Raw genomic sequence first — 24,967 nt, forward strand, 5'->3', positions numbered from 1 at the left:
TGTAAGTAACGGAACATATTTCTTTGTAGCCCAGTACGTTTGTCACTAAAATTCAAATCTTCATGTTGGAGTCCCTTCATCCCCATTTCTCTGTAACCTCCTGCAGCTTTCCACCCCACCTCAAATGCTTCATTCTGCTGACTCCATTTATTGTGTATTTTCCACTCCTTCATACACTACAAGTGGTTCCTTCTGGCAATGCCCCCACAGCCTTCTGCATGAACAATTTTTTCCTAACCCCGCTCTGTAGCCCCCATACTTGGGAAATCCTGTACCCACCTCACCTCTCTATTTCCCACTCTTTTTCAAGACTCTCCTTCACCCCCAACTCTCAGACCAGCCTTTTGATCACCCTCTTAATCGCTCCTTCAATTTGGCGTACTGTATTTGATCAAATCTTTCTGAAGTGCTTTGGGATGTTCTATGTTACAGATGTTATATAAATGCTAGCAGCTGTTTTTGTTTGGAGAGAGCATCTGGAGGTGTCGAGCAGGATGAAGTACTGGAGCCAAAGAATTGTCATTGATTGTAGCAATACAGGCAAACGCTCAAGGGTCGAATGTTAAGAAAGATACTCAAATTTATCAACATCCACACAACATACAAATGTAAATAATATTGGGTGAAGCTCAATCTTCACTCCTGCATTCAACATCCTACACACAGAAATCAATCTATACCCACTCAATAGAGAAATTACAACAATATGGTAGCTAATCCAGATGTATGATAGATTTCTAGAATTAGTCATAAGAATAATTTTGTTCTGGATTAATAATAGGCTGGATTCTTCCGCCCCGCCCGCTGCAAGAATGCCGGTGGCGAGACGGCGACAATGGAAAAATCCATTGACCTCGGGGAATGCAGCCGGAGACTCCCACCCAATGTGTTAAATTCATTACCCTGAATATGATTCAACAAAAGCACAGCAATAGCTGGGGAGAAAACGGTTGAAAAAGTTGCTCAAATTGAGCAATTATGAGAATATGTTCCACTTTCTTCATTTCGACTTTGACCACAAGGCACAGCTGTTGTTGTTAAGTTCATAACACAGGATGTGGTAAGCAGCCAGTGCAATCATTTATTGGAATTCATACGTGAACCACACCACACAAACTAGAGAAAAGAACATTTAGGAATGGTATTTCCCCTCACATTCCCCTTCTATCTTTTGGACTAATTTTTTTAAATCCTGCTTCATCCAACACTGCTGCTTGAAGAAACAATTCCTGTTTGCACATGACACAATGGAAGACATACACCTCCTAGTGAATCGTAGAATTGCTCACAGCTTAAATAATTAAATAGATTTGGATTTGGAAAAGGGCATATCCTCCTGAAATAGAAATTTAAGCCTGTGCCGTGACTAACCGAGGAGGTTGAATAGGGGAGAGCCAGTTCACCCCTTCTCACATGCTTGTAACATCATTCATTATTAGTTGTTAATTGATTAAGTCACACTTTATTTTATCAGCAAACACCGCACAAGCAACATTTCAAACATGGGCACAATGAGAGATTTTTTTACATCCTCTGAGGGCATTGTAAGCAATCTCACCGTTAAAGAATGAAAGTTATTTTCTTTTTAAAGTTTATTTAGAAATAATGCCCAAGGACATTGAGTTCATTGGAAATTTAACTTGGCAAAGAAATGTAGGGGGGACAAGTCCAGAGAAGCCTGGATGTCCAGGAATATTCAGGACTGCATAGGAAGAAAAACAGAGGCTTTAAAAAATACTATTGGAATTTTTGTACCTAATGTCAAAACTTTACCGAATATCAAATCATCAATAATAACCAAAGCAATAACAACACCAACACACGTACCCAAGCTGCCAACACGTCGAAGTTTCCCCCCCCCCCCCCCAAGTGCTCTTATTGGGGTTTTTTAACAGCTTTTAACAAATACAGAGGGAGCAAATCTACAGAGGCCCTCATGGAGTATAGAAAGTGAGGGGGGAGACTTCCAGTGACAGGGATGTGCTGAGCAGTCACACATCAACTGATCCTCCTCCAGAATACAGTAAAATAGGTACTTTTGGCCAAATTCAGCACGAAAATTCAGACTTATTCTATTCCTAAATAGAAAAGGAAGAGAAGGCAGCATGGTGGCGCAGTGGATAGCACTGCTCCCTCACGGCACCGAGGTCCCAGGTTCAATCCCGGCTCTGGGTCACTGTCCGTATGGAGTTTGCACATTCTCCCTGTGTTTGCGTGGGTCTCACCCCACAACCCAAAGATGTGCAGAAAAGGTGGATTGGCCATACTAAATTGCCCCCTAAATCTAAAAAAGGAATTGGATACTCTAAATTTATATTAGAAAAAAAGAAAAGGAAGAGTAGAGGAGCAATATGCCAGCAAGCAGTCGCTCAAGAGGCAGCAGGGAAGCCAGAAGCGGTGGAAAGGGGCAGGGGGTGCGAGGGAGCGAGTCGGCGGACCCACAAGGCGAGGGGTCCCCAGCCACCACCAAGAGAGGAAAGAAGCTGGAGGCTCAGGAAAGGACAATCCAGGAGCTCGAAAAGGCATCAACCAACCAGAGCGACATTAAAAAGGTTGGTGGTGACCCATGGGAGCCTGAAAGGGAAGGTCGAATATCAGGAGAACTGGTCACGAAAGCAGAATATTCGAAGAGTGGGCCTGCCAGAGGGGATCGGGGGCAGAGACCTGACTGACTATGTGGCCCAGATGCTGTGCAACTTTGTCAAATTTGACATGCAGGGGTGCATCAACCAGGTAGGTATGGCTGATCCCGCAGGAAGGGCGGGGGGGGGGGGGGGTGGGGGGGGGGGGGGGGGGGGAGAAAGAAATCCCCCACGAGGATAGTCACATGGAACGTCAGGGGACTTAACGGCCCAGTGGTGAAAAGATCCAGAGTCTTCGCCATCTGAGAAGGCATAATCTTCCTCCAAGAGACGCACCTGAGGGAGAAGGACCAACTGAGGGTAAGGAAGGGCTGGGTGGGACAGACCTACCATTCTTGCTACAGGACGAGGGCTAGCCATACTGACAAGTAAGAGCACAGTAAGAAGTCTGACAACACCAGGTTAAAGTCCAACGGGTTTGTTTCGATGTCACCAGCTTTCGGAGTACTGCTCCTTCCTCAGGTGAATGAAGAGGTATGTTCCAGAAACATATATATAGACAGATTCAAAGATGCCAGACAATGCTTGGACTACGAGCATTAGCAGGTGATTAAATCTTTACAGATCCAGAGATGGAGTAACCCCAGGTTAAAGAGGTGTGAATTGTGCCAAGCCAGGACAGTTGGTAGGATTTCGCAGGCCAGATGGTGGGGGATGAATGTAATGCGACATGAATCCCAGGTCCCGGTTGAGGCCGCACTCATGTGTGCGGAACTTGGCTATAAGTTTCTGCTCGGCGATTCTGCGTTGTCGCGAGTCCTGAAGGCCGCCTTGGAGAACGCTTACCCGGAGATCAGAGGCTGAATGCTCTTGACTGCTGAAGTGTTCCCCGGCTGGAAGGGAATATTCCTGCCTGGTGATTGTCGCACTATGTCCGTTCATTCGTTGTCGCAGCGTCTGCATGGTCTCGCCAATGTACCACTCTTCGGGACGCGCGACAAGGGGGGAGGGAGAGGGAGGGAGAGAATGGAACTTTCACTGTGTACAGGACCCATTGACGGACAGATCAAACCCAGAAGAGGAAAAATGACAGCCATGCTAGGGAACTGGGAATGATCATGGGGCAAGATGGGGGCAGTGGACCCATGGCAGCTCCTGCATCCAGGTGAGAAGGAATTTCCGTTCTTCTCACCAGTACATAATGCCTACACCTGCATCGACTTCTCATGTTTCCTCCAGGTGTCTGGTTTCCTCCCACAAGTCCCGAAAGACATGCCAGTTAGGTGAAATGAACATTCGGAAATCTCCCTCCGTGTACCCGAACAGACGGAATGTGGCGACTAGGGGATTTTCACAGTAACTTCATTGCAGTGTTAATGTAAGCCTACTTGTGACACTAATAAAAGATTATTATTGTAGTGGGGAAATAGGTGCTTCCAGAAATAGTCAGGGCGGAATACTCCACGATTGTAATCTTCGGCCAGGCTCCAAATCAAGTGGTGCTGGAAATGGGCCGTGCCCAACATCCCACGTGGAGGTTGGAGACCACTCTCTTGGCCGACAAGATCTTCTGCCAGAAAACATTACAGGCCATAGGCGAGTACATTATGAACACCTGGAGCGGGGAAGTCTCACCTTCCACTGAAGGTGGTGATTAGGTTAGAAATTATAGCGTACAAGGCTCAGAGACATTGTAGAGAGGGCGGCGAGGCAGCAACTGATTGACTCCATCCTGGAGGTCGGCAGACGGTACTCCAAGGCCCCAAGTCTAGAGCGTCTGACGGAGGGGGAAAAGCTACAAATGGACTTTAACCTACTGTCCACCAACTCCGCCAGTAGTACCTTTTATGAACACGGAGAGAAGGCTAGCTGCCTGCTGGCTCACCAGCTGAGAAAGCAGGCAGCCATGAGGGAGATAGCCCAGGTGAAGGACAGCAGAGGCAGACTGATAGCCAAACCAAAAAGGTCAACAAAGGACTTGAGGAGCAGCACGGTGGCCCAGTGGTTAGCATTGCTACCTCACGGCGCCATGGTCCCAGGTTCGATCCCGGCTCTGGGTGTGGAGTTTGCACATTCTCCCTGTATTTGCGTGGGTTTCGCCCCCACACCCCAAAGATGTACAGGGTAGGTGAATTGGTCCCTTAATTGGAAAAACTGAATTAGGTACTCGAAATTTATATTTAAAAAAACAAAGCACTTGAGGGCGCTGAGGATCCGGGTTCAATCCCGGCCCCAGGTCACAGTCCGTGTAGAGTTTGCCATTCTTGCCGTGTTTGCGTGGGTTTCACCCCCACAACAAAAAAGATAAGCAGGATAGGTGGATTGGCAACGCTAAATTGCCCCTTAATTGGAATTCATGGGCGAAACTCCTGTACAACGCCCCCAAGGTGAGCGTTCGGACCAACACCACCAGCTCTGAATACTTCCAGTTGCACAGAGGCACCAAGCAGGGATGCTTGCTGTCCCCGCTCCTATTCGCCCAAGCAATTGAACCCCAGGCGATCACCCTGCGAGACGAGGTTGGAAGGGTGTCCAAAGAAGAGGCAGAGAGCACAGAGTCTCACTCTGTGCAGATGATCTGGTCCTCTACATCTCAGACCTGCAAAACAGTATAAACAAAATCACAAAGCTTGTGGAAGAGGTTGGGGCTTTCTTGCGCTACAAACTCAACCTGGTCAAAAGTGAGGTTTTCCCAGTGAACCTGAACGGGGATAGGCAAAGCTGAAAGGTCTTCCATTTAAAATAGCCTATGAAGGGATCCAGATGGCCCACAATTGGACACAGATCCACAAGTGGAATCTGACCAGTCTGGCGGAGAGTTAAAAACGACCTCCAGAGATGGGACACACATTCACTTTCTCTGGCAGGAAGGATGTAGGTGATCAAGATGACCGTACTGCCCAGGTTCCTCTTCCTGTTTAGATCCATACTGATCTACATCCCAAAGGCCTTTTTCCAAAAAATAGACAAAAACTCTTTCCGTCAGGAGATGACGAGGTACCCTAGGGTCCCGAGAGAGACAATGAAAATGGAAAAAAAAAAAATGTTGCCGTGGAGGAGGAGTTACTGGATGCGGAGAGTCTGGAAAAAGTAAACTATGGGGACATATATGGACGACTTTTAGAAAGGACATGCTCCCACTGGACGCAACAAGGGATTAGGATAAATGGTCGGCACAACATCGTGGGCCGAAGGGTCTGTACTGTGCTATTCTATGTCTATGTCTAAATGGGAGGAAGAATTTGGGATGGAAATAGGGTGGGGACTCTGGAGCGAAGCACTGAACAGGGCTAAATCCACCTCCTCCTGCACAAGACTAAGCCTCATCCAGCTAAAAGTGGTGCATAGAGCACACCTGACAAGAACCAGAATGAGCAGGTTCTTCCCAGTGGTGGAGGGCAGATGTGAACAGTGCCAGGGAAACCCGGCCAACCATGTCCACATCATCTGGGCTGCCTCAGACTTATCGGGTTCTGGACAGCCTTCTTCAAGGTTGTGGGGGGCGAGGTTGGAGCCATTCCCGAGGTTTCGGACCAACTAGAACTTCATTTGGGGAAGAGGGCCAACACCCTTGCATTTGCTTTCCTAATCGCCTACCAGTGAATCGTGCTCCGCTGGTGATCAGCAGCACCACCCACAGCTGCAGACTGGCTGGCAGACCCAAAGTAATTTCTTCATCTGGAGATGATCAAATACACCCTCCGAGGGTCGGAAGAAGGCTTTCACAAAGCGTGGGCGACTCATCAGCTTATTCCAAGACCTGTTCAAAGCCAACAACAGATAGAACGGGGGCAGGTGGGACACACTCAGGAACGACCAGGGTCACAGAAAGTAGACAGGAATGAGCGGGGGGGGGGGGCGCGAAGGAAATGCCAAAGGGGAATCCAGGCAGAGTCCAGGACATGGACCAAAGGACCGCTCAGAAAGCCATAACAGTGAAACGAACGTCAGAACAAACCATCTCAAAAAAGCAATTAGGCAAGCAAAGAAGGCGCAAGGAAAAACATTCATGGGTAAGATTAGGGAAAATCCCATGATATTCCATAAGTATATGATGGGGAAGAAGATAACCAGTGAAAGAGTAGGGCACATTACGAGCAAGGGGGTAATCTGTGCGTTGAGTCGGCTGACATTGGTGGGGTGTTAAACGAGTGCTTCATATCTATTGTCACTCCGAAGGATGTAGGTGCAAATTTCACACAGTGGGACTGAGGTTCTTGAGTGGTTTGACATAGGGAGAGAGGTGGTACTGGAGGTTTTGGCAGGCTTAAAAGTGGATAAAGCCCCAGGTTCAGAGGAGTTGTATCCCAAGCTGCTTTGGGAGGCAAGAAAGGAAATTACAGGGGCTTGGAGTCAAATTTTGAATTCCTCTCTGACCACAGCGAGGGTATCAGGACGGGGAGTGATGATAAGTAAGTTTGCAAAATACATGAAGATTGGTCGACAGTGAAAAAGGTCGTAGGTTGTAGGAAGATATGGACAGATTGGTCAGATGGAATTTAACCCTGAGAAGTGTGAGATGATGTGCTTTGAAGGAGTAACAAAACAAGGGAGTGCTCAATGAACGATAGCACAGTGGTTGACACTGCTGCCTCACAGCGTCAAGGATCAGGGTTGAATTCCAGCCTTGGGTGACTGTGTGGAGTTTGCACATTCTCCCAGTGTATGCATGGGTTTACTCCAGGTGCTCTAGATTCCTCCCACAGTCCAAAGGTGTTCAGGTTGGGTGGATTGGCCATGTTTCGATTGCCCCTCAAGTGCCCAGGGACGTCCAGGTTAGCTGGGGTTAGGGGATACGGTGTCGTCTTTCAGAGGGTCGGTGCAGACTCGATGTGCTGAATGACCTCCTTATGCACTGTAGGAATTCTATTATTCTATGAATGGCAGTACACTAGGACACAGAGATCTTGGGGTGCTTGTCCACAGATCCCTGAAGGCAGCAGTTAATAGGGTAGTTAAGGTGGAATACGGGATACTTGCATTTCTCAGTCATGGTGTAGATTAGAAGAGGAGGGTTATGTTGGAGCTGTACAGGACTTCAGTTCGGCCACAGCTGGAGTACTGTGTACAGTTCCAGTCACCACACTTTAGGAATTATGTGATTGAACTAGAGGGGGTGCAAAGGAGATTCGTAGAATCACTATAGTGCAGAACGAGGCCATTCAGCCCATGGAGTCTGCACCAACCCTCCGAAGAGTGTCCGACCTCGACCGGGATGTTACCTGGGATGGAGCATTTTAGCTATGAAGAGAGGCTGGATAAGCTTGGGTTGTTTTCTTTGGAGCAGGATGAGAAGGGTCCTAATTGAGGTGTGTAAGATTACGAGGTTCATGGACAGGGTGGATAGAAAGCAGCTTCGTTGAATGTCAATAACAAGGGGGCATAATTTTAAGCTGAAAGACAGGATGTTTAGAAGGGATTTGAGGAAAGATGTTTTCACCCAGAGGGTGATGAGAATCTGAAATGCACTGCCTGGGATGGCAGTGGAGACAAGAAACCTCACAATCTTTAAAAAGTACTGGGATGAGTATTTGAAATGTCACAATGTAGCAGCGTGGTGGCACAGTGAGTAGCACTGCAGCCTCACGGCGCCGAGGTCCCAGGTTCGATCCCGCCTCTGGGTCACTGTCTTTGTAGAGTTTGCATATTCGCCCCCTGTTTGCGTGGGTTTCGCCCCCACAACCAAAAATGTGCAAGCTAGGTGGACTGACCACACTAAATTGCCCGTCAATTGGAAAAAATGAATTGGGTAGTCTAAATTTTTTTTTTAAAATTGTGATTAAATTAAAATTTGTTTTGACATAAAAGATACCTGTTGGTCAGGGAGACCATTCCAATGGTGCAGTAATATTTCCTCACAGACTTACAAATTGAAAAAAATTGGGTTCTCATTTGGGATCCTAACAAGCCCCACGACATATTTTTACAGGCAGCTGAGACAAACATACCCAACCGAATTCTGTGCGTGACTCACCAAGATTGAAGATTTCAGAAAACAATAAAATGACAACTGCCATGACTTTTGGAAGATGAGCAATTAGACGTGATTTTAGAAAATCTGGAAAAGGGAAGCAATTTACATACTTAAAAGGAGCGGACGTGGTGCACTGGTTAGCATTGGGACTACGGCGCTGAGGACCCGGGTTCAAATCCCGGCTCTGGGTCACTGTCCGTGTGAAGTTTGCACATTCTCCCCGTGTCTGCATGGGTTTTGCCCCCACAACTCAAAGATGTGCAGTGCAGGTTAGGTGGATTGGCTACACTAAATTGCCCCACGCTAAATTGCCCCTTACTAGGAAAAAATAATAATTGGGTACACTAAATTTTTTTTTTAAATTACATTAAGTATATAAAATATCATGGGCATCCTAGATTATTGTTTCAAAGTTCTAAATAAAATAGGACTACAGCAGTTACAAAAATGAATGAAAAGTAAATCTAAAATAATCAAGAAAGATATTTTATGTTTTAATAAATTCTCAGCCAAAACATTTAGGATTTCTACAATACAGTAATAAGATCATGTTCATGAATGTTAAGCTTCAATGGACCAGCCCTGTTTTTTATGCTGCGCCACAATTTTCAAAACACAGAGAACCTCTGGTGGCAATAAGATAGATTACACAAAGTACCACATGAAATTACAGCAACCGGGCAGCACGGTAGCACAAGTGGATAGCACTGGGGCTTCACAGTGCCAGGGTTCCAGGTTTTGATTCCTCACTGGGTCACGGTCTGTGCGGAGTCTGCACGTTCTCCCCGTGTCTGCATGGGCTTCCTCCGGGTGCTCCGGTTTCCTCCCACAGTTCAAAGACGTGTAGGTTCGGTGGATTGGCCATGATAAATTGTCCTTAGCGACCAAAAAGGATAGGGAGGGGTTAAGGGTTACAGGGATAGGGTGGAAGTGAGGGCTTAAGTGGGTTGGTGCAGTCTCGATGGGTCGAATAGCGTCCTTCTGCACTGTATGTTCTATGTTCTATGAGACACTCTCCTCAGCAAGCCAATCTGCCACCAGCCTCGCCGCTGCTTCTCAATCTCATTCTGCTGCTGAGAAAGTGAATCTCAGGCAGAACGACTTGACGAGGACAGACAAAAACGTGGTCCGAGTTGATGAGGACAGACAAGAAGTTGTTTGGTGGAGGGAGTAGGAAGAGCAAGAAATGGTCAAGGAATCAGGTTCATTACAAATTTAACAATCCTTTTTTATAAAAACACAATCAAGATATCCCTATTGTTGTAAACCAGAGGCCCCAATAACATACATATTATACAGCTCCTCCTTTAACTTAAGAAAATTAATGTATCAAAGAGCCAGCCCAGGCACAATGGGTCAAATGGTCTCCTTCTGTGTTGTTTCATTCTATGATATTTAAAACTTAGCAACAAGTTTAGCTGGTTTAGCACACTAGGCTAAATCGCTGGCTTTTAAAGCAGACTAAGGCAGGCCAGCAGCACGGTTCGATTCCCGTACCAGCCTCCCCGAAAAGGCGCCGGAATGTGACGACAAGGGGCTTTTCACAGTAACTTCATTGAAGCCTACTTGTGACAATAAGCGATTTATTTCATTTCATTTTTCATTTAATTTCATCTCACAAGTATGCTTCTGTCTGACTGGTCTGTATATCAGCAAATATTGTCAAATTTGCATTTGGATTACTCAAAACTGACTTCATATATCAGCTAGACACAACCAAACTGGCCAATAGCATACCACTGAGACACAAGAACAATATGAGAAACTATTAAGGATACAAGAAAACAACAGAAGGAACAACTTAATTTTCTATGTTGTTTTCCCCAGTCTTTATACTTCTTCACTAAGCTGAGAAACAGCTTCTGGAAAGAAGGTTTGAAATTATTAAAATAATTTTAAAATGCTCAGAGTTTTGTCGCTGTACTTTTTTTAAAAAAACATTTTATGGAGGTATTTTTTGGGCATTGTAACAGCAGCAATATAAACAATGTACATAAATATATGTGATGTGGAGATGCCGGCGTTGGACTGGGGTGAGCACAGTAAGAAGTCTTACAACACCAGGTTAAAGTCCAACAGGTTACATGCCCAAAACATGTGGACATGGTTCGCCGGTCCTCCCGCACATTTTGTGCATCTGTCCTCCACCCCAAAGAATCTGCTCATCCGGGCCACTATCATGTGAGCCCGGTGCACGACCTTGAATTGAATGAATGGATGGATGGATGAAACAAACCTGTTGGACTTTAACCTGGTGTTGTAAGACTTCTTACCATAAATATATAAACAGTGCAAATACCGCCTCCCTCCCCCCACAGGTCCCACCATTAATTAACACCCTAATCTACGCTAACCCCCCCCCCTCTTTTGCTGACGATTAATCCTCTGCGAAGTCGACGAATGGTTGCCACCTCCGGGCGAACCCTAACAATGACCCTCTCATAGCGAACTTAATTTTCTCCAGGCAGAGAAAGCCAGCCAGGTGTCTGACTTTGGGGGCTTTGAGTCTCTCCATGCTAGTAATATCTGCCTCCGGGCTACCAGGGAAGCAAAGGCCAGAACGTCTGCCTCTTTCTCCTCCTGGATTCCCAATCTTGCGACACCCCGAAAATCGGCACCTCTGGACTCAATGCCACCCTCGTATTTAATACCTTGGACATGACGTCCGCAAACCCCTGCCAAAATCCCCTCAGCTTTGGACATGTCCAAAACATGTGGACATGGTTCGCCGGTCCTCACGCACATTTTGTGCATCTGTCCTCCACCCCAAAGAATCTGCTCATCCGGGCCACTATCATGTGAGCCCGGTGCACGACCTTGAATTGAATCAGGCTGAGCCTGGCACACGTCACGGTCGTGTTGACTCTACTCAACACGTTCACCCAAAGGCCCTCCACTCTCTCTCCCCACAGCTCCTCCTCCCACTTTCGCTTCAGCTCCTTCGTCGGAGTCTCCTCTGATCCCATAAGCTCCTTATAAATGTCAGAAACGCTCCCTTCTCCTATCCATCCTCCAGAAATCACCCTATCCTGAATCCCCCTTAGCGGCAGGAGTGGGAAGGTTGGTACTTATCTACGCAAAAAGTCCCGCACCTCCAGATATCAAAATTAGTTTCCGTCAGCTGTACTTTTAACTGCAATTTTTGTGGCTGAGCTGCTTGTGGAATATTTTCCAGAGAACATCTGTTCGTGAATAATGTCTGAGCCTTAGATTTTGATTGTTTCCCAGATGAGTAACTATTGGAACAGCAATAGGCCCATATTCAGCCCTTCGAGCTGTCCCACCATTTAATGAGTTTGTGGCTGACCTGTGACTTAACTCCATATACCTGCTTTAGGTCCATATCCCTCAATATTTTGCTTAACAAAACTCTATCTCAGATTTAATTTAACAACTGTTATAGCTTCAATTGCTGTTTGTGGGAAGAGAGTTCCTACCACCCTTTGAGTGAGGAAGTGTTTCCCAACACCTCTCCTGAACGGCTCTAGCCTTAAATTTTAAATTATGTCCCCTTGTTTTAGAATCTCCAACCAGTGGAAATAGTTTATCTTAATCTCCCCTGGCTTTCCCTGCTAATGTCTTGAATAGTTCGATCAGATCACCCCATAGCCAACCGATGTTGCACTCCCTCCAAGGCCAAAATATCCTTCTTTTTTTAAACATGAATTTAGCATCCCCAATTCGTTTTTTTTCCAATTAAAGGGAAAATTTAGCGTGGCCAATTCACACCATGCTGCATGGGATGCAGTCGGAAAAGGTAGCAGAGCCAGATGGGTTTCTACGAGAAAGTGGAGTACTACAAGAAATTTAGGGATACGTTGGCACCGCTGATGGTGCAGGTGTTTGAGGAGACGATAGGGAAGGGGATGTTGCCACTGACTTTGGGGCAGGCATCGATCTCCTTGTTGCTCAAGAAGGATAAGGGTCCGACAGAATGTAGGTCATTTCAGCCCATATCACTTTTGAATGTGGACGCAAAGGGTTTGGCGAAGATATTGGCGGGTAGGTTGGAGGAGTGTCTCCCGAAGTTGACAAACGGGGTTTGTGAAGTGGAGGCAGATCTTTACGAACATTAGGAGGGTATTGAATGTGGTTATGGCACCAGCGGAGGGGAGGGAGACAGAGATGGTGGTGGCTTTGGACGCAGAGAAGGCGTTTGACCGGGTAGAGTGGGAATATTTGATGGCGGTTTCGGAGCGGTTTGGGATTGTGCTGGGATTTGTGGAGTGGGTAAGATTACTTTACAGGGAGCAGAGGGGGAGTTTCCACACGAATAGTATGAATTTGGTGTATTTTGCTCTGCAGCGAGGACACGAATTTGGTGTATTATGCTCTGCAGCGAGGACACGAATTTGGTGTATTTTGCTCTGCAGCGAGGACACGAATTTGGTGTAGTTTGCTCTGCAGCGAGGACACGAATTTGGTGTATTTTGCTCTGCAGCGAGGACACGAATTTGGTGTATTTTGCTCTGCAGCGAGGACACGAATTTGGTGTATTTTGCTCTGCAGCGAACACACCACCCACACACACACCACCCACACACACACCACCCACACACACACCACCCACACACACACCACCCACACACACACCACCCACACACACACCACCCACACACACACCACACACACACACACCACACACACACACCCCACACACACACCACCCACACACACACCACCCACACACACACCACCCACACACACACCACCCACACACACACCACCCACACACACACCACCCACACACACACCACCCACACACACACCACCCACACACACACCACCCACACACACACCACCCACACACACACCACCCACACACACACCACCCACACACACACCACCCACACACACACCACCCACACACACACCACCCACACACACACCACCCACACACACACCACCCACACACACACCACCCACACACACACCACCCACACACACACCACCCACACACACACCACCCACACACACACCACCCACACACACACCACCCACACACACACCACCCACACACACACCACCCACACACACACCACCCACACACACACCACCCACACACACACCACCCACACACACACCACCCACACACACACCACCCACACACACACCACCCACACACACACCACCCACACACACACCACCCACACACACACCACCCACACACACACCACCCACACACACACCACCCACACACACACCACCCACACACACACCACCCACACACACACCACCCACACACACACCACCCACACACACACACACCACCCACACACACACACACCACCCACACACACACACACCACCCACACACACACACACCACCCACACACACACACACCACCCACACACACACACACCACCCACACACACACACACCACCCACACACACACACACCACCCACACACACACACACCACCCACACACACACACACCACCCACACACACACACCACCCACACACACACCACGCACACACACACACACACCACCCACACACACACACACACCACCCACACACACACACACACACCACCCACACACACACACACACACCACCCACACACACACACCACCCACACACACACACCACCCACACACACACACCACCCACACACACACCACCCACACACACACCACCCACACACACACCACCCACACACACACCACCCACACACACACCACCCACACACACACCACCCACACACACACCACCCACACACACACCACCCACACACACACCACCCACACACACACCACACACACCACCCCCACCCACACACACCACCCACACACACACACACCACCCACCACCCACACACCACCCACACACACACACACACCACCCACACACACACACACACCACCCACACACACACACCACCCACACACACACACCACCCACACACACACACACCACCCACACACACACACACCACCCACACACACACACCACCCACACACACACACCACCCACACACACACACCACCCACACACACACGATCTTTCTCTTTCCAGTGGACACACTTAGTGAATACAGACAGGGTTGATTGAAACACATCACACCCACCACGTGGATTGTAGCAGACTGGTTAGTTAGTCAGAGTAGCTATTGAAGGATTAACAGCAGCATCGAATCCAAGTAGGAGAATTGTTAATAGTTTAATAAACATGTTAAAGCTATCTCCAGGTCTGAACCTTCCTTTGTCAGAGTGCACATCAAGGAAGCAGTTTATGCTACATCAAGAACATAACAAAACATGGTACCAGTGAGTATCTGTTTAAATCCAGAGAGTTACAACTCAGCAAACAGTGACAACCAGCAACAGTACCCAGGCAAGATGATCGAGATTCCGGTTCCACAGTGGCTCAGATGCCACAGCAATCACAGTGCAAACTGCCGTGCAATAAGGCAAAGGTTTGAGATATTCCTGGTAGCAGCCGCACCTACAAGACGTCCCCAATGCTGAAAAGACAGAGCTTCTGCTCACAATTGCGGGTGCAAATGCAGAACAAATCTTCAAAACCTTCAAGTACTCCAGAGGGCAAGAAAAGAGAGACTTCCAGACAGTCCTGGACAAGTTCGAACAATACTGCGAGAAAAACACAAAAAAAACGACAGAAAACGATAAAAGAGGCGCCAATACTAACCACGAGGCCGAGGGAGGCGAGCAACGAACGACAATTTTGATTGGCAGCCATCTTGGAAAAGATGCCACACATGCGCAGTTGAGAGGTCGCAAAGTAAAGGAACAGCGATCTGCGCATGCGCAATCGCTTCCTCCGCTCTACGTCACAAGCTTCGTAATGTCAGAGGCCCTGGACCACGCCCAGTTAAAGGGGAAATGTCCCAAAAGAAGAAAAAAAATATTTAAAGCCTCAAAACAAGATTCTTTCACCTGGAACAACAGCACAATGCCTGAACTTCGACCAGTAACTAAAAGTAACCTCCGCAGAACCCTGCAACAAGCAGTTAGCACTGCCCAAAGAGATGATACAGTCCTTGAAGAATACGACTCAAGACCTTGATTTCTTCTTTGGACATCACGAGCCCAATGCCAGCTCCGACACAAAACGTGATGATATGGTCCTAGAAGACTACGACTCAGACGATGATTTCATCATTGGAGATGGCGACCCCACTACCAAATCCGAACCGCGACGAGATGTATTGCACAGTGACGAATCAGACAGACGCGGATGTGTTCTTCGGATTTGAGGATCTTCAGCCCAGCATATATGACATTCTGACTCGTGAGTGCAGGATTATGCTGCGGCCTGACGCCGAGACAGAGAGCAGTACAAGCCCACAGAGAGCGGCTGCTGCCACACAGAGTGGTCCACGCACCACGAAGGGTCGCAGCCTCCACACAGAAAGCGATTAAAGACTCCCAGCGAGACAACTGCACGTCTCCACACAGAGAGTGAATCCGGTGATGCAAGCCTCCACAGCAAGCTCGTGTACAGACTCCACGATAGAAGCAACGCAAGACTCCAGAGCGCACTCCTTGCATGAACCAGAAGTGACTCGAGTGACAAGCCTCCACAGCGAGCGCGTGGACAGCCTCCACAATAGAAGCAATGCAAGACTCCAGAGCGCAGTCCTTGCATGAACAAGTGATGACAGTCTCCACGCCGAGACCAATGCACGATTCTACACAGGGAACGCTGCAAGACTCCAATGACACAAGGCTCCACAGCGAGCTCGTGGACGGACTCCACGATGGAAGGAACGCAAGACTCCAGAGCGCAGTCCTTGCATGAACAAGACCATGAGGGTCTAGCAACCTCCTCTGAGCAACCAGCAGCAGACGGTGCAGGTCTGCCACACTCACGTGAACAGCAAGAAGACTGTGACAGTCTGCCACGCTCACGTGAACAACAATGTGTGCGTGACATGATCTTTCTCTTTCCAGTGGAGACACTTAGTGAGTACAGACAGGGCTGATTGAAACACATCACACCCACCATGTGGATTGTAGCAGACTGGTTAGTTAGTCTGAGCAGCAAGAGCAGGATTAACAGTAGAGTCAAATCCAAGTAGGACAATTGTTAACAGTAATAAATGTGTTAAAGCTATCTCCAAGTCTGAACCTTCCTTTGTCAGAGTGCACATCAAGGAAGCAGCTTATGCTACGTCAAGAGCATAACAAAACAGGGGCTGCTTGGGGGTGGGTGGAATGAAGGGAAATGTTGGCCAGGAGATTGTCATTGTATTTGTTATTGTTGATTATTTGTTGGTGGGTGTAAATTTGATGAAAATGTGAATAAGGAGGAGAATAAAAATATTTTTTTTGAAAAGTCTATTCCTTAAATTTGGAAAAAATTCCAAATTCCAAATAAGTGCTGTGAATGTAAACCTGATTAAATACAATGTTTTATGAATATCAAGTGCTGCTGCAGAGATAAATAACTATGAGTGTATACATTTTTCCTGAATTTGATAAATTTATCCCCATCACAATTAAAATCTTGACCCTTAACAAATCCGGCAGAGAATTATTTGTTTCTTCATGCCTGCAATAAATTAGAATTAATCCACTTGTATACACTGCACCTGTGCAGAAAAAACTCAATTGTCTAAGGATCAATCCTCTCAAAACCGTCATCACTTACATTCCACATGTCTAACTGTTAGCTTACACTTCAGAATGTTTCCGAAAAACAATTTACTGAATTCTTTGTGGCAACTTTGCTTTACCTTTCAGATTTGATTGTGTACACATGCTCATGTTACTATGAATCATGGAATCCCTACAGTGCAAAAGGATGCCATTTGGCCCATCGTGCCTGCACCACCCTTCGAAAGACCACCATACCCAGGCCCAATCCCTATTCCTGCAACCGAACCATAAGGGGCAATTTAGCATGACCAATCCACCTAACCTGTACATATTTGGACTGAGAGGGGAAACCGGAGCACCCGGAGGAATCTCATGCAGACATGGGGAGAACATGCAGACTCCACACAGACAGTCACTCAAGGTCAGAATCACACCCAGGACCCTGACGCTGTGAGGCAGCAGTGCGAACCACTGTGCCACCATGCTTCAAACAGATGAAAGCAGATCATAGCAGTTTTCAGCATGTCCGTACATCTTTGGTGAGGATCTCTTGTTAAACCTGCTAAAATCTGGATTTGCCCTTGCAAAATCCACAAAAACTCTGGAATTAAAGACTTAACAAATCATTCTCAGTTTCATTTTCTGCTTTTCGTTCAAATCCTTCGATACCTTCATTCAAAATAACACTATTAATTGCAGTCTTCAAAATGTAGGCCCAATATTCACAGCCTTTTGCAGAATAAGATCCAGATTTCCACTTCCCTTTGTGTGAAAAGGTAGTTCCTGATTTCACCCTAAAATGACCTCACCTTGCACGGTGGCGCAATGGTTAGCACTGCTGTCTCACAGCACCGAGGACCCCGGTTCAACCTCAGCCACGGGTCAGTGCCCATGTGTAGTTTGCACATTCTCCCCATGTTCGTGTGGGTCTCACCCCCACAACCAAAAAGTTGTGCAGGCTAGGTAGATTGGCCATGCTAAATTGCCCCTTCATTGGAAAAAATTAATTGGGTACTTTAAATTTATAAGACAATTAAATAAAATGGCCTCACTAATTGACACCTTATCTGATACACCAAGCAGAGAAAATAATTTCTCCCCACATACCCTCTCATATACATTTATCATTTAAAACTTTTAATCATCACCTCTCAAGTTCCCAAACTAAAGGCCATATTTATGAAATCTGTTCTGACAATTAAGCCCTTCAAGTCCTAGCATCATGTTGCAAACCTGCACTTGTCATTGATCTTGGAGGCGACGTGTTCCTGCATTTCAGTACCTAAACTGAACACAGTACACAAGATAGAGTCTAAACAAGACTTTGTACAACTGCAAAATCATCATCATCTCACTTTTGAATCCCAATCATTTGAAACAAAGGCCAAATTGCATTACTTTTTATACCTGGACACAGCTTTTAGTGATTTATGTACAGGGACACCCAAATCCCTTTGCTCCTCCAGATTATTGAGCTTCATATAAGAAGGTATTCTGACTGGTCTTCCTCGGTCCAGAATGCCTCACATTTTAACACCACAAAGACATTGTTGAAATGTTGTTGAAGCTTTTTGTCTTGCACTCGAGGACAAAAGCCAAATTTCAAACAAATCAAATTCTTCCTATTGGAAAGGTGTGGATTGGTTTGCAATTTTACTTGGTATGGTTTTAAACCAGACCCCCAAGCTGTTGGTAAGATCCTATTAAGGGCTGATAAGAACACTTGCTCAATAAGGCCACAAGGTCCACAGGTTTTGAACAAACAAAAATAAGCTTTATTATGCAAGGTCAGACAGATAAAAGAATTTATAATAACTATCTTAGATTCTAACATTCAAGTGTGAGGTACATGTGAATTAACAAGCCAAGTGTGGTCGAACATACCACACAGCACAAGTAAACGGCAAATGCGACAAGATAGAGTCCATGGATTTCTCAACCCAGACATCAGGAACACGGGGAGTCAACAAGGCTCGTGAGGAATTCCAATATCCACTTCAAAGATCTTGCCTTGGAATTCGCTAAGTCATTCCAACTCCGATGACATCAAAAATGGTCCACCTTGCAGGGTTTCAACAGCATCTCCCATGATTCTGTTCCCCTGGTCCCCAAGTCTGCACCCATGCACCAACTTGCCAGCACAACTTCCGTTCTTCACGTGAAGTCTGCAATCCACAGACCTTTTCCGATTTGGAACCTCTTTTCACTGCTCCTCTCTTTTTAACTGACTGGTGACCTCTTCCTGCCCTTGTCCCCCTCTCTGGGATTTTTCTTTCGAGACCTCTCCCTGTCCCCTACCCTTTTGGATATTTGTCTTCAGAAGCTTTATACATATGAGCATTCAGTTCATTTCACAATGTTTAAAGGGCAAAAGCCAAATTTCAAACAATCACAACCTCTCCCTGTTCCCTCCCCTTTGGGATCTTTGGCTTCAGTAGCCTTATACAAGTTAAACAACTTCATATGGGCATTCGGTTCATTTTGTAATGCTTCTTCCATGGCCATGGATTGCTCTCCCCTTTACAATCTCTTCCTGCTCCCTTCTCTGTCCCTTCCTGGGTCTCTTCTTCTCGGTGGTGCACCACTTCCAAATATCTGACCCGGGTTTTAGCGTTGTTTCTTTTTCTTGCACAGGCATACTGGGCCAAATACCAATCTCCCCATGTGTTATTCACTCCTGGTCTAAAGATGCGCAAAAACTCAAAGACCTGTCAGGACTGGAGGTTCCTAACTTTCGGGTAAGTTTGACTTTCATAACATTTACCCCCTTGGAAGGGAGAACTTTACTACAGTGAAGGTTTCTTCACAATGGCTTTCTAATTTCTTTCCAAGAAACTATCATAACCTTCAACAAATAGCTTATTAAATACTATACAGATAACCTCTTCATTTTGCTCTATTGCTCTACAATTACACATATTGTATTACAAAGTTACAAAGATTTAACAAAACAAAAGCCAGTACATGTCAACTTAACTGCAGAAGGACATGTTTTTTTTTTTCTTATTCTTCTCCTGTTAACATGCCTTCTCTGGCTCCTTTTAAGTTTGCTACAGAAACCATGTATGCCTGATTGACAATCAGCGTCAACATCACGTTCTTCATTCAATTCCCATTGTTTTGATCAACACTCAGTCATTTCCCAGTTTATCCACGAGATATACTGGTCTTCTGCACATGTTCATATTCTTCGAGTTGATAACTGGAAAAAAAGCAACTTTCATCTTCATTTCTTTCACAATTTTACCCAAGAGCTTGTTTACTCTCGTTTTCCAATTTTTTTTCAAGCTTATTAACCTTTTCGTTCAGCTTAAAACCATAAGACATAGGAACAGAATTAGGCCATTCGGACTATCGAGTCTGCTCCACAATTCAATCATGGCTGATATGTTTCCCATCCCCATTCTCCTCTCCCCATAATCCCTGATCCCTTTATAAATCAAGAACCTATCTATCTCTGTCTTAGCAACTACTCAGTACGAGTTCAATTGGCTTTGTATCAGAGTCATCTTTGGAACCCTTATACAAATTTATAAACCCCATGTGGCATTCAGTTCATTTCAGAATCTTTCTTTCACGGCCACTGACTCTCATTCGACTTTTCCAATTCACTTGTTAGAATCTCAATCTGTTATTGAGATTCACCTCAAATGCTTTGAAAGTCTGGATTTGCCCTTCCATACCACACATCTCACCTATCAAGTTCTCCAGATTGCATCGACAAGGTCATAGCTGTTTTCATGATGAACTTTCAGCAGTTGATCAGTTTTGTTTCTTAATTCTGCATTGAACCAACTCTTTTTATTCATCAGCAATTTATTTCCCTCTTCAAAGCATTTTTCACGATACTCTGACACTCGAAATTCATAAAGTTTTAAGTAAAGATCTGCCTTTATTGAATTTTCTTCAACGTTTATCATTTAGATGTTTCAAGTCCTTAATTCTACCTCCTTTGACCGAAATTGGTGTTCTCACCAGATCTCGTTTTTTTTTTTTTTTTATTCACAAACTCGTCCACAAACTGATCTTTCATTTGTGAAAGTTGGTTCTCTACACGGACTAGTTTTTCCTGAGCAGTGCCTAATTCTTCATGCAAGTTTTGACATTCTTGGATTTATGTTACTAACTTTTCTTGGTCCTAGGCTAATGCTTTTTGCACTTTATCCTGTCTAACCTTACGAACTCAGGCTCTAGCTACTGTACAATTGGCAAATTGTCCAGGATATTCCTCCTGCAGAATCAGTGTTTCTCTCCCCTCAACTGGCTCTCTCGAAACTCTCAGGATGGTAAAAATTTCAAACCTGCCAAATCATTGCCAAGTACAACATCCTTTCCATCGGTAAATTAGGAGCAATTCCCACTGAACAATTCTGTCCACTTTGCAAGTTCATAAATTTTACAAAGCTCCGCAATTAATACTTTTTCTTTCAACAAGCCATCTGGAACACAAATTGCATCGCTGAACAGCCCCAGTGCCTCTCAAAATGTGAATTTATTCACTTGTTTTGTTGGAGGAGCAAGGGCACATTTCCCCTTTGAGAAAAAACATTCAGGAAGAATCATTTCAACTATCTTTGCCACGTGGAGTCAGAGTTTTACAGTACTTTGGCCCATTGTGTCTACACCTGCCATCAAGCACCTATCTATTCTGACCCCATTTTCCAGCACTTGGTCCGCAGCCTTATTTGCTATGGGTTTCAAGTGCTCATCCAAATGTTTCTTAAATATTGTGAATGTTCCCACCTCTACCATCCTTTCAAGCAGTGAGTTCCAGTTTCCCACCACCGCCTGGGTGGAAAAAACATTTCCTCAAATCCCCTCTAAATCTTCTTTTCCGCACCTAAAATTTATGCCACCTATTTATTTAAGGGGAAAGATTTCTTACTACCTGCTCTCTGTACCTCATAATTTTCATCTCAGTCAAGTCTCCCCCTCCCCCAGCAATCTCTATTCCGAGGAAACCAACCCTAGCCTAACTAGACTCTTCTCGTAGCTGAAACGCTCGAGCCCAGGCAACATCCTAATGAATCTCCTCTGCACCCTTTCTCGTGCAATCACAGCCTTCCTGGTGTGGAGACCAGAACTGCACAGTACTCTAGCTGTGGCCTAATGAGCGCTTTATACAGCTCCATCACAGCTTCCCTGCTCTTATATTCTATGCCTCGGTTAACAAAGGAAAGTATCCCATTTACCTTCTTAATCACCTTATCTATCTGTCCTGCTACCTTCAGAGATCTTTGGACATGCATCCCAACATCACTCTGTACTTCCGAGCATCCTACCATTCATTGTGTATTCCCTTGCCTAGTTAGTGCTCCTAAAATGCATCACCTCACACTTTTCAGGGTTAAATCCATTTGCCATTGTTCTGCCCATCTAACCAACCCACCTTGGGCAGCACGGTAGCATTGTGGATAGCACAATTGCTTCACAACTCCAGGGTCCCAGGTTCGATTCCGGCTTGGGTCACTGTCTGTGCGGAGTCTGCATGTCCTCCCAGTGTGTGTGTGGGTTTCCTCCGGGTGCTCCGGTTTCCTCCCACAGTCCAAAGATGTGCAGGTTAGCTGGATTGGCCATGATAAATTGCCCTTAGTGTCCAAAATTGCCCTTCGTGTTGGGTGGGGTTGCTGGGTTGTGGGGATAGGGTGGAGGTATTGACCTTGGGTAGGGTGCTCTTTCCAAGAGCCGGTGCAGACTCGATGGGCCGAATGGCCTCCTTCTGCACTGTAAATTCTATGATAATCTATGAAACCTATACTGCTCTGTAATCTGGCTTTCCTCCTCGCTATTTACCACACCATGAAATACTCGCTCTTGCCTAAATCCAATTTATACCCCGAGTACGTCCCAAATCTTTGAGCAGCTCCATTATACTCCCCACCGCCTGGCTCTGTTCCGGGATATACAATAACAGATCATCAGCATATATAGACACCCTATGCTCAGCCTCCCTCCCCTTTCACAGCCCCAACTTCCTTAGCGCGATGGCCAAGGGCTCTATAGCCAATGCAAACAACAAGGTGGGAACATAGGGACCCCTATCTCGTGCCCTGGTGCAGTGCAAAGTACCCAGAGTTCATGCTGTTAGTGTGAACACTCACCATCGGCTCCTTATACAACAGCTGCACCCACGCCACAAACGTCGGCCCAATTCTCAATCTTTCCAATACCGCCATCAAGTAACCCCACTCAACCCGATCAAAAGCCCTCTCTGCATCCTGTGCCACCACCACTTCCGTCTCCTTCCCTATTGGAGACAGGATCACATTCAGCAACCTCCTCATATTCAAGAACAGCTGCCTTCCCTTCCCAAACCCAATCTGATACTCCCCAAGTTCCTTCGGAAGACATCCCTCCAACCTTGACGCCGGCACCTCAGCCTCTATATCTCTATATGAGGCAAGGGAGGAGTTTGCTGGGGCTCAAATAATAACTTTAAAATCTTCTGAGGCGAGGTACCAGCAGACTGCAGGATAGCTAAAGTGGTACCATTATTCAAGAAGGGAAGCAGGCAATTGCAGGTCAGTGAGTCTAACTTAGTACAAACTCCTCCCTTGCCTCATATAGAGGCCTAGGTGCCAGTGTCAATGTTTCCGAATGTGAGAAGTTTGCTGAATGTGATCCTGTCTCCAATGGGGAAGGAGACAGAGGTGGTGGTGGCACTGGATGCAGAGAGGGCTTTTGATCGGGTTGAGTAGGGTTACTTGCCAATATCTTGGCATCTACATTCAGTAGGGATATCGGTCTCTACGACCCACACTCCACTGGATTCTTATCCTTCTTTAGCAGCAACAAAATCAAAGCCTGTCTCATCGTCTGTGACAAGATACCCCTGCCTATCACATCCTCAAACATTCCTATCATCGGCGGTGCCAACCTATCTTTAAATTTCTTGTAGAATTCAACTGGGAACCCATCCTGCCCCACCACCTTCCCCGTCTGCAGCCTCCCAATCGCCTCCTGCTCCTCCTCCTCCATGCCTGCTCTATCCTCCTCATCCAGCCTCAGATACACCAACCCTTCCAGGACTACCACATCTCGCTTCAGAGGATTTGAAAGTTAGTATTAGAGCCCGTGCAAACTCCTCCATTGCCTCATATTGAGATATAGAGGCCTAGGATAGATCTCATCTGCACCTGGGAACTTATCCACTTTTAAGCCTGCTGAAATCACAAACCCATCCTGCCTATCAATGGTAGGGAGGTGGCAGCATGCCAACCCAGAGAGTGGGTGTGGGGAGTAGCAGCCAAGAGGGGGGGGGGGGGGGGGGCAGGTTAGCAGCCCAGAGGGGAGGGGGGATTCGCGACGCTGCTGCACCTACCCGCAGGATTCCGACCATTTTCTCGAGCAGGATTTTAAAGTCTTGTTGCGGCAAGTCAGGGTAGAGCTGCTCCTTGAGCATTTGTTCGGTGATGCCCGGGCTCTGATAATATGTGATCTGGGCCAAGCCGCCCAACAGGCCATTGAGAGACTTGGAACACTGCTCCGCCATGACACCGAGCCTGATCCGCACTGACCCGCCGACCTTTCACCCCTGCCGGTCACGTGTCCTGCGGCTAGCTGCCTGCAGCACCCCCTCCGGTTCAGATCTGGAACTGCAGCGACTTGTCCCAACGCCCAGCGGCTGCCAACAGCACACTCATTGAACAGTAAACTGGGCAAAACATTTCCCAAAACATGTTCCTATTCCTGATACTCTCTTTTGTGACTCAGGGATCACATTTTTTAATTAACAAAATATCACATATAAATAAATTCGGTCCAACCTCTTGCATATGAACTAGTTGACCTCCCTTAGTAATGCTGAAACTTTCGGGCAGGATTCTCTCAGCCGGGGCCGGGC

At 46.5% G+C, this 24,967-nt stretch overlaps 1 protein-coding gene across 1 annotated transcript in view; it reads right to left on the minus strand.

Annotated features, from left to right (window-relative positions):
- Positions 1-24,653, minus strand: part of commd1 (copper metabolism (Murr1) domain containing 1) — a 174,467-nt gene extending 149,814 nt beyond the window's left edge. Inside the window, exon 1 of the mRNA XM_072507345.1 lies at positions 24,446-24,653. Coding sequence (XP_072363446.1) covers positions 24,446-24,616 — 171 coding nt within the window. The 5' untranslated portion in view covers positions 24,617-24,653. The remainder of the gene's footprint in view (positions 1-24,445) is intronic.
- Between the last annotated feature and the right edge of the window lie 314 nt (positions 24,654-24,967).

Source organism: Scyliorhinus torazame, chromosome 1 (genome assembly GCF_047496885.1).
Source record: "Scyliorhinus torazame isolate Kashiwa2021f chromosome 1, sScyTor2.1, whole genome shotgun sequence".
NCBI lineage: Eukaryota > Metazoa > Chordata > Chondrichthyes > Carcharhiniformes > Scyliorhinidae > Scyliorhinus > Scyliorhinus torazame.